Raw genomic sequence first — 11673 nt, 5'->3', positions numbered from 1 at the left:
ATATTTTATTGAAAACATTTTTTTTCTGTTTTTACAATTGTTGTTCAGTTTTTACGAAAAACAATTCAGCTTTTACAAAAATAAAATTATTTTTATTTTTTTCAGTTTTTTTAAAGCATTTTAACTTGTAAAAATTGAAAAAAATGTTTTTAATAAAATATTTTCTTTTTTTATAAACTGAAAAAAATATTTCAACAAAATATTTTCGTTTTTGAAAGATATTTTTTTTTTCAGTTTTTTTAAAGCGTTCCGTTTTATTTTCATCTTTCAATTTTTTTTAAAGAAAAAATATTTTCAATTTTTTAAAAAACTGAAAAAAAAAATATTTTACAAAAACGAAAATATTTTGTTGAAATTATTATTTTCAGTTTTTAAAAAAAGAAAATATTTTATTAAAAATATTTTTTTCTGTTTTTACAATTTTTTGTTCAGTTTTAACATTAAAAAAATGCTTTAAAAAAATGAAAAAAAAAAAAGAAAAATTGAGTAATTAATCGTTGTTGTTTCAAGGTCAATTTTTTTTTGGTAAAAACTGAATTGTTTTTTTGTAAAAACTGGAAAAAAGAAGAAGAAAACTTTGCTAAATTAGTGGGACCACTGGTGCATTAGTTTAAAAAAAGAAAATATTCTGTAAAATGTATTTTTTTTATGTTTTACAAAAAGAATGATAATTATTTTTAATTCAGCATTGACATAACGGTCAAAGAGCATAAGTGAACCAAAAAGGTGGATGGAGGGGTATTTTTAGACCAATAGGTGGATGAAGGGTATTTTTAAACCTTTTCCAATAGTTTAGGGGGATTTTGAACCCTTTTCCGTATGGGCAACTGTTGAACTGTAGGTTACATGTGCAAGATTATTTAGTGTGTGTGTCATGGCACGTAAGGTTAGATTAGACTGAGTAACCCAATTCAGTTGTGACCTCTTGAGTTTAATTGAACACTTTGAAATGGGACTGCATAAACCTAGAGGATGAGCGCATATGGTTGAGCGATTGTGGCTACCTTAAATAGGAGAATACTAAGCTTGACTGCCTTTAAAGGAAAATTCATTTATGATACTTGACTCTGTCAAATGGGTTTATATTTTATTCATCTATGAAAGTCCAACTCTTTAACATTGGTGACTTGGATTAGCTGGATAGATATTTCCCTTGCCCTGAGTTAACTCATACTTGATTCTAGTTGTTGGACTTTAACAAAAGCGGTATATATTTCCGAGACAAATTCTGTGGTGAAATTCCTTCCAACGAAAAGTGAAGTGTGCAGGAGCTTCATTCTTTAACTTAACTGTTTTTTTGTTTCCCCTTTAATGGGCCTTAGGGGGGTGCAAATTCGAATAAGTCGAGGCCCCAATAGGGGTATTGGTTGGAAAACCAGGAAAAAAAAATACTCAGAAGATAATGACCAATATGTATGCTGGATGTTGAAGATGAAGCTTCTGAAGCTTTTGTGAAGTACAGGCAAGTACATAATAATTCTGAGGTCAAACCCTACAGAATAAAGGGTAAGTAAACATAATGAATATATAGGGCCTAAACACAACACACATATATTGGGCCTCAGCAAAGCAAACATATATTGAGCCTGTTATACATGACTAAGGGATCCATTATAGCTATCTTGCATTTACTATGGAATTCTCTAGAAGATGATGGATAACAACAAATCAGGGTTTTAATACTTTGTCCCATTATACAGGACATTATCCTTTAATTGTCCTTGTACAGCTTTTATAATTTGTCTTTTACATTGCTAGTTTTGTATATAATAGGATATACTTTGTAATACACACAGCAGAAATACAAAAAAGGTTTAAGGAAATCTTTCTCTGCATTTGTTTTTTTGCTTTCATGGTATCAGAGCAAGAGCTCTAATACACAGATACACATTTTTTTCTTCTCTCTTTTCTGATCTTTTTTTTTCCCTTTGAGTTGTTATGGCAGTCCCCTCTGAATCTGATGTTTCATCTGGAACAGCTTCCACAGGGACTGTTCCAAATCCCATTGATGGAACTAATCTTGTTGCCGCTACAAGCTTAGTGGATGGATCTTAGTGGATGGATCTCACCCCTATTTTCTGAACTCTTCTGATTAATGTTAATTTTGATGGAAGCAGTTATTAAAACTGGAGGAGGGGAGTTTTGATTTCACTTTCTGCTAAAAACAAGCTGGGATTTATAAAGGGATCTTGCAAAATCCCAGAAGAAAACTCACCTCTGTTTGAACAATGGAGAAGACGCAATGACTTGGTCATTGCATGGCTGCTGAACTCTTTGAGCAAAGATATAGCTGAGAGTGTAATTTACTCTCAAACTGCTGAAGAACTTTGGAGTGAGCTGGAGCAAAGATATGGACAGGCTGATGGTGCTAAGTTGTTTCAGCTGCAAAGAGAACTCAACAATATTTCACAAGGCACCAGTGATGTTGCAGCATATTTTACTAGACTCAAAAGGATTTGGGACCAAATGAAAGTTCTTAATACATTCATGACTTGCAGTTGTTAATGTAAGTGTGGAGCCAAGAGTCACAACCACAAAATGAATGAGGATCAGAAGTTAATCCAGTTCATGGGTTTGAATGAAGGATACTCGGGTGTTAGGGGAAACATTCTCATGATGAAGCCCCTACCTTCTACAGCACAAGCCTACTCTATCATTCTTCATGAAGAAACTCAAAGGGAGGTCCATTCTGCAAGCCAAGTGTGCATTGAATCTAGTGTCTTCAATGTTAATGCACCAAAATGGAATGGACAGAAACGCAATACTGAATACAGGGCAAATAACCAAAATTTCAGCAATGAAGGAAAGAGAAACAATCAACTTTGCTCATATTGCAAGAAACCAGGGCATAACAAGGAAAAGTGCTACAAATTGGTTGGATATATCCACAGTCCTTTAAGTGCACCAAACCTAAGAGAAATTATGGAAACACTCAAGCTAATATTGCCACTGTTGAGGAAGGCGAAAGCTCGGGTGGTACAGTGGGCATTGGAGGGAATGTACCTGCTATGATAAGCACACAGGGGTTCTCTAAAGAACAATGTGAGCAGCTGATCCACATGTTACAGGCTATGCAAGTTGGAACCTCTAAAGGTTCAGGTACTGATGCCAATGCCAGTGCTAACTTTGTGGGTAAAAGTTCTTCCTGCTACAACTATATCTCTTGTTTTACTACTCACACATCTAAATATTGGATAATAGATTCTGGGGCTTCCCAGCATATGACATTTGATAAAACGCAGTTAAGAAACATGAGAGCTCTCTCTGTTCCTATTCAAGTGAAATTGCCAAATTCTTATGTGGTCAAAGTTTATTACATAGGAAGTGTTTCTCTCTCACCAGAATTTCAATTGCACAATGTTCTTTATATACCTAGCTTTAAACATAATCTTCTTTCTGTTAACCAGTTGTGCATTCAACTAAACTGCCTTGTCATTTTTTCTAAAATTGGATGTTTTGTGCAGGCCCCTTCTCTATAGAGGCAAATGATGCTTGGTGAAGCCAATGCAGGAATCTATCTGCTGGAAGATGGTTCATTAAAATCTAGTGTGTCTGTGTCTAATCCTACTTGTTCAGGATCTTTACTTTATTTTCCTAAAAGTCTTGAGAAGACTTGTAGTTTAGCCAATTCTGAGTCTTTTGTCCAGTCTTTTAATTCTGCCCCAGAGTCTGTTCAAACAAATATAAAAGATACTTTTGCATCTAATGAGAAGATGACTATGGATGAAATTAATATTTCTCATTCTATGAGCCCCAAGAGACTTCGGCATTTAAGATTGGGACACCTTCCTTTTCATGCAATGAAGAACATCTAGAAAATACCTTGTCATACTTTAGACAAACATATTTTTCCTTGTGACATATATCCCATGGCAAGGCAGTCCAAATTGCCTTTTCCAACTAGTAATATAACATCTAAACATTGTTTTGAGATGCTTCACATAGACACTTGGGGTCCATATAATGTTCCTACATACAAAGGGGAGATATATTTTCTAACTATTGTGGATGATTTCTCAAGATCTACTTGGACTTATCTTTTGTCTTCAAATTCTAATGTTTTTCCTACTTTAAAGTCCTTTTTGACCCTTATTGAAACACAATTTTCAGCCAAGATTAAAGTAATTAGATCTGATAATGCATATGAATTAGGAACAGGGACTGTTTCTTCAGATTTTTTCTTTCTAAAGGAATCATACACCATACTTCTTGTACTGCTAACCCACAACCAAATGGGTAGTAGAAAGAAAACACAAGCATTTGTTAGAGACTTGTAGAGCTCTACTTTTTCAATCTCATTTGCCAAAGAAATATTGGGGCGACTGCTTGTTAACAGCTACATACCTAATCAATAGGTTTCCTTCAAGAGTTCTAAAACACAAATCCCCCTATCAGGTTTTGTTTGGAAATGTGCCAGATTATTCGCATTTACGACCTTTGGGTTGTTTATGTTTTGCTTCTACTCTAAACAGAAACAGGGACAAGCTACATCCTAGGGCAGTTCCGGGTGTATTCCTAGGATATCCTTTAGGAAAAAAGGGATATAAGGTTCTAAACCTTCAGTCCAATCAAGTTTTTGTGACTAGAGATGTCAAATTCTATGAGTTTATATTTCCTTTTTCATATTCTGCACCTATGTCAAAGTTATTTCCAGCAAGCTTTCCTGTTGTTGATGAGGATTTACCTATCTTTTCTTCCCACCAAGAATCTCAGAATCAAATTGGTATGACACAAGAGACCTCCTCACTTTCTTCCCCTAGTCCTACAGGTTTAGTTTCTCCTATTTCCAATCATTCTGCTCCTAGAGGCGAACCACTTCCAGTAGATGGGCTGCGCAGGTCAACTAGAGAGCACAATGCACCAAAGTATCTTTCAGATTATATATGTAATGCAGCTTTTACGGTTATATCTCCTAACCCACCTATAACACCCTTTCATTCTTTCTCTTTTTCTGCATTTTCACAATCCAATCAACATTTTATCAATTCAGTATGCCAAATCACTGAACCTAAGTCTTACCGAGAGGCAGTACTTCATCCTGGTTGGGAACTGGCTATGGCAAAAGAACTTGAGGCTTTAGAATCTAATGGCACTTGGGAAGTAGTTCCTCTTCCAGCCGGAAAGAAAGCACTGCCCTGCAAATGGGTTTACAAAGTAAAGGTTAGATCCAATGGGAGTTTGGAGAGACTAAAGGCAAGATTAGTTATACGAGGAGATACACAAAGGGAAGGGGTTGATTACACGGACACATTCTCTCCAGTGGTAAAAATGACTACTATTAGGTGTCTATTGGCAGTAGCAGTAAAGAGAGCTTGGAAATTATACCAATTAGATGTGAACAACGCATTTCTTCATGGAGACTTGGATGAAGAAGTCTTCATGAAATTCCCACCCGGTGCTGCACCACCAAGTGATTCCCATGTCTGTCGTCTTCGCAAATCTCACTATGGCCTAAAGCAGGCATCTCGCCAATGGTATGCACGATTGTCATGTGCATTGGGAACCAGAGGTTTTACTTCCTCCCTCAATGACTACTCTCTATTCTTCAAATCTTCTGGTACTCTCATCACTATTATCGCAGTATATGTGGACGATTTCTCCTAATAGGAAACAACCAAGCAGAAATTAATGAGATTAAATCATTTCTTGATTCTGAATTCAGAATTAAAGATTAGGAGAGGCAAGTTATTTTTTGGGTATGGAAATCTTACACGAGAATAGTGGACTAATTCTGACTCAGAGAAAATTTGCTCTTGATTTACTTTCTGAATTTGATTCTCAGCACTCGAGGGTTGTTTCCACTCCACTTGACTCGAATGTTAAGCTCATAGCAGATTCTGGAGAGCTTTTGTCAGATCCAACAGCATACCGGCGATTATTGGGCAAATTAAACTATTTGACTCACACTAGACCGGATCTTTCCTTCACTATATAGACTTTGAGCCAATACATGCAAGCCCCTAGGAGCGGACACTTTCAAGCTGCTTTGCATGCTCTTCGATACATCCGAAATGATCCAAGTTTGGGTCTTTTCTTCTCTTCGGAGCAATCATTCCAAATTCTGAGTTATTGTGATGCCGATTGGGCATCTTGTTCGGATACTCGCAGATCTGTGAGTGGATTCTTCTTGACTATGGGCAATTGTCCCATTTCGTGGAAATCGAAGAAACAACAGGTCGTTTCCCTATCATCGGCGGAAGCTGAATACCGATCTTAGCCGATTAGTAGCTGAACTCGCTTGATAGTACGTCTTCTTGCCGACATCTCTGTTTCTCCTTCACTGCCGGTCTCCGTCAAATGCGACAACCAGGCAGCGATCCATATCGCCAAAAACCCAGTGTTTCACGAACGAACAAAGCATATCGAATTAGACTGCCATTTCGTTCGCGAGAAACTGCTTGATGGTCTTATCTCGCTATCATTTGTGCCTTCCTCCTCGCAGGTTGCCGATATTTTCACCAAAGGATTAGGCGGACCTTTGCATTGGCATTTTTTGGGCAAGTTGGGCGTCCGATCTCCGGGCTCCCACTTGAGGGGGGGTGTTGAAGATGAAGCTTCTGAGGCAAGTACATAATAATTTTGAGGTCAAACCCTACAGAATAAAGGGTAAGTAAACATAATGAATATATTGGGCCTAAACACAACACACATATATTGGGCCTGAGCAAAGCAAACATATATTGGGCCTGTTATACATGACTAAGGGATCCATTATAGCTATCTTGCATTTACTATGGAATTCTCTAGAAGATGATGGATAACAACAAATCAGGGTTTTAATACTTTGTCCCATTATACAGGACATTGTCCTTTAATTGTCCTTGTACAGCTTTTATAATTTGTCTTTTACATTGCTAGTTTTGTATATAATAGGATATACTTTGTAATACACACAGCAGAAATACAAAAAAGGTTTAAGGAAATCTTTCTCTGCATTTGTTTTTTTGCTTTCACTGGACATTTTGATTACAACCATCATATATGAATCTGTCGCACTGTGATCTCTTTCTTGGTCGAGATACTTTATTTTTTGGGATGTGAGTCTAACGTCTCTTCTACACAGCACATGTGATTCCAAAAACTAATTATGCTTCTTTCACAAACCAAGCTCATGGAACGTATTGTTTGCTTTGGGTCTAGGCCCGCACGGATTTGTCTTTCGGGCTACACCGTATCGACAGTGGCAGATCTATGGGTATAGGAACGGGTCACGTGAACCCATGCTCCTCTCCCTAGGATATGTGCATCATTGGTTATTTTTTGGTAAATCTACTTATATTTTAATGTGTGCCCACCATGCTCAAGAGAAAACTTTAGTGCACTGGCTAATGTGTGCCCCTGTGACTCCTAGGTTGAGAGATCGAAACTCATGCCCCTTTTCCAATTAAAATCCTTTTACTTTCTGTTTCCTATCTTTCTTTTCTATTTCTTTATTTTTCCCATTTGTTCTTTTCTCGTTTAACACTCTTTGACCTATTTTTACTAGGTTCCGATTATCTATTTTTATTTCTTTTTCTTCTTCTGTTTTTTCCCCTTTTTATTCTACTAGTCTTAGGATACGCGCGATGCGCGTGTACCTTGTATCAATAAAAATAAGCTTTTTTAAAAGTAACATAAAATATATTCAAAAGACACATTTGCATTATAAATGTAAAATTTATTTAAAAAAGTATGAGCTCCTCAAAATTATAAATGTTAACCATGTTTGAGTTTGGTTCGCTCTAGTCATTCTTCCTTTTGTTCCATTACTTGTTTCATTGTACAAAAACGTTAAGTATAACATTAAATATAATGTAAGGCTGAAAGGTAATGATATAGTTCGACTTTCTATGAACAATTTTGACTTTTCACTTCGATAGTTTTACTTATATAATAGTAAAATAATATATGTAATAAATAGTATAATAGAGTAATAAATAGCTGCATTATAAAATCAAATAATATAATCAATCAAGATTTGTGGCAAAAAAATCTCATAAATTCTTGGTAGTAAGTCATAAAACTAAGAATATTATGAATCTCAAGTAATACTCTTTATAAAGATACTTAGTAAATCTTTTGAAATCTTACTGGTAAGGAAAAGATTTGAGGTTATTAATTAGAGAGAAAGAGTATGCATGAAAGTTTTTTTTGAAGAAAAGAAAAATGACGAAGCTTGAAGTTTTACCTAAATAGAAACTAAGTTATTAGAAGAGTTTTAATTGATTTTAAAGTCCTATTAGGACATAGTTCAAATAAGAAAAAATCTAATAAGTACAATTTTTGTTGATTTTAAAGTTGTAAATATTAAAAAAATAATTAAGTGACTATTCCTAAAAATTATAAAATAATTAAATAAAATTTTAGATATATTAAAGAAATAATTAAATAACTATTTGTCTAATATAACTCTATTTTCTAAGGATATTAGTTGTATTTAGCTAGCTGTATAAAGAAAAAACTAAGGAGTTGTTATTCAATGAAATGAGTGCAAGAAAAAAAAATAATTAACTATAATTTATTTAGAATATATTTTGGTCCACTATTATTCTTATTATTTTAAGTTTGTATTTTTAATCAATTTTACTCGCTTAATGCTATATTATATAATTGATATTCCTCTTTTATTTATTTTGTTCACCGCCAATTTGCTTGATCTTATGGAAATAAATGTATATACCAAGGAGTTTTGTTAACTACAAAATTAATTAATTAGATGGGTGCATTTGAAAAATAATTGGATTATATTTTTTTGCTAATAATTAATTCAAAGACTTAATTATTTATTTTTATTATTATAGTAACTCATTAAATTTTTATTGATTCAAATTCTTAATATAGTGCATCCCAAATTTTAAATATTGAATTGTAACCTGAAAAAATTAATAATGTCACGTTGCTAAAATAGACAAATAATTCATATAAGGCAATTCACATCTAAATTAGTTTCAAAGTAAAAATATCAATTAGCCCAAATAGTTTCCATGATGTTCCCCAATATTTCTTACCATCATTGTACGTGCATGTGTTAGATGAGTTTGTTAAACCGTTTAATTAATAGAATTTAAGTTGATGTTAAAATCTTACATATTAAGAACTTAATATAGAATGATTATAAATAATTTAAATTAGGTAAAATCTTAATTGATTTTAAACTCCTAAATATTAGGACTTCATACATTATTCGATTAAGGAACTAAGTTCTAAATATTAGGAAATTAAGTTGAATTACTATTTTGTCTAATATGAACTTTATTTTTTAAGGGTAAAAAAGGCGAACGACATTTCGCTAAGGACCTTCATGCTTTTAATATAGTATAGATAGATAGATTCTTTTGGGTTTACTCTTTGAGATTTTTTAATTTAATTTCAATTTTCCTGTTTTTATTTGGGTTCATTTGTTCGCCTTTTCTTTCTTTCTTTTTATGGTTTATTTATGAAGTTTCAAAACTCAAAACAAATCGAGATTCTAATTTAGTGTTGAATCTCTATAGTTTCAAGTTTCCTTTTTTCTTTTTCATTTGCCATTCTGCATTTGAATAGTTGCATAATTTTGCTACACAAAACTAAGATATTTGCACCTATAAATAATGATGTCACTATTGATCATTTTCAATGTAGGAAAACTATTAAAGGACTTATGAAAATAAAATAATATTTTTTGTGATAATGATACAAACTATAGTTTACTCGTTCAAGTTCAAGCATGGTAATAAAATCAAATCAAACGACGAATTAAAACGGGTAACTAACATCGAGTAAGAATAAAAAAAAGAAGTAATAGTACCCATCCTCCTAAAATCCTGAATACGTCTCTGAGCATCGAGCCCCAAGAGCGCGCGTAGCATGTGAGCTTGTGTCATGCCTTATAAAGGTCTTCACCTTCCTCTCCATTCCGATGTGGTATTCGCCTAAGATGGCATGTGCACCCTTTCTTCAGAAACTTGTCAGCCCAGAAGTCTGCCCGTCCTGCTTGACCCTCCTTGATGCAAGATCAAAGGTTCCAGGTTCCGAGTCTTGATTTACTATTGTTCATCATGTTCTTGGAGAAGCAAGTAGCAAGTTTGGGATCATGTTCAATCGATCTAAAATTTAAAATTCCGAGATTTAGAACTACAACTCTTAAATGAGACAATGAAGAAATTAAGAAGCAACTAGATGGCTTGACGGAATTAATGGGGCATGCAATCAAATTGGTTGAAGGTTTGGTACTTCAAAACCAGCTAGCACGCCACAACGCCTACAACCTCTACCACCAAATAATATATCCGTGCTACCCCCACATATACCACTTCGACATCCACCAATTCAACTACGTATAGCAAGAGGTATTGAGCAAGTTGAAGAGGTTGAAGTTGACCAAAACATGAGTGTTTACCCTAGAATCCGGATAACAATTGAATTTATATGGGGTTTTAAGGATCCGTGAACTAAAAGATACAAAAGGTTTGGGTTGAGGAAAATAAAGATAAAGACTCAACAATTGCTGTTAAAGTAAATAATCGCAGAATATAATATTGTTTAGAACCATTGTGCTTGATAGCGTACAAGAATTTAGAGAGATGGTACTGTAGTGTAATGGTTTTTTTTCGGTCCCCTCTTTATGGGGTCTTCTCCCCTTTTATACATTCTGATTAAGGGTAAAAATAAGGTAGGTAAATTAATTACATCGTGGATCCCTGTAATTACGCCTTAATGGCCTGAAGTGGTTGAGAAAATCACGTTTGGGCGAGATATCCGGCGACGCTTGGTTATCCGTTACGAGTCCGGCTTCCGACCTTGTGTGTTTCTCCATCCGGTGGTGACTCATATCGAGCTCTGCAACGGTCTCGAAATGACTCGACCTCGGTTGTAGACGTGGCCGTCGTTCTACCTTGCATCCAGGTCGGGTTCGATGGCCCCGACTTGCCCCGGACCGGACCCAACCCGGTCGGGCTCAAGCAAAAAAGGGTATCACCCAATACAGATAGTCCCCTCGTTTATTAGAGAGTAATGATAATAAACGATATGATCGGTGACGTGATGCCCGTGACGTATGGCCATACGCCAGGTGAAAAAGCCATCGAGTGCTCTGACCACGCCTGCTGCAGGCATTTAATGCTTCTCTTAATTATCTGTCGCTTCGTGTCTGTGACTTCGCGATTCGTGCCACCACCTCATGGGAAAAGTATAAACGACCCTTCCAGGTTCAACATTTCTTATCTTTCTCAAATTTTGCGTTGGTTGTATTTTCTTTTCATCTCTTCGTAAAGCTTCAAGAAATGGCGAAAACTTCACAAAGTGTTCCTTCTAGACCAAGCTCGTCTGCGAGCCCCGCTAGATCTGATGAACCTGCACCAGAACCCCCATTGAAAGCTTTCACACCGACTGGTTGCTCGGTATCTGCCGACTTCCAGGTTGAAAACCCATCATCGGTCCCGGGCCGCGGCGAACCGGCATCGGAGTATATCAGCCTAATCACTCCCGGTTGCCTAGACCGGGTGAGGGCTGAATGTAAATGGGAAGGGAAAGACCTGGTCGCCCCTTCCCGTGACGAGTCGATTATGACTCACGTTGAAGGGTATCTTAGTGTATATACATATCCCTTCACCTTAGGCCCCTTAGAACCCATTACTAGTGGAGTTCTGCCGGCGGTACGAGGTGACCTTAGGTCAGGTCCACCCCTCGATGTGGCGGATCGTATATCTCTTTCGG

The 11673-nt window shown here is 35.7% G+C and overlaps 1 protein-coding gene and 1 long non-coding RNA gene across 2 annotated transcripts; both read left to right on the top strand.

The window, feature by feature from the left end:
* The first annotated feature begins 1413 nt into the window (after window positions 1-1413).
* On the top strand, window positions 1414-3742 carry LOC109207045. The gene is made up of 2 exons (XR_002064961.1): window positions 1414-3132; window positions 3465-3742. It is a non-coding gene; the product is annotated as an uncharacterized LOC109207045 (long non-coding RNA).
* Window positions 3743-5950: 2208 nt separating this feature from the next.
* Window positions 5951-6562, top strand: LOC109207043 (uncharacterized mitochondrial protein AtMg00810-like; the record flags this gene model as incomplete). The annotated part of the gene is made up of 2 exons (XM_019369926.1): window positions 5951-6175; window positions 6443-6562. Coding segments are annotated over exons 1-2 (345 nt in total), but the record flags the coding sequence as incomplete, so codon positions are not given.
* Between the last annotated feature and the right edge of the window lie 5111 nt (window positions 6563-11673).

Source organism: Nicotiana attenuata, unplaced genomic scaffold (genome assembly GCF_001879085.1).
Source record: "Nicotiana attenuata strain UT unplaced genomic scaffold, NIATTr2, whole genome shotgun sequence".
NCBI classification, from domain to species: domain Eukaryota; kingdom Viridiplantae; phylum Streptophyta; class Magnoliopsida; order Solanales; family Solanaceae; genus Nicotiana; species Nicotiana attenuata.
This window is presented reverse-complemented; position numbering and strand designations above follow the sequence as displayed.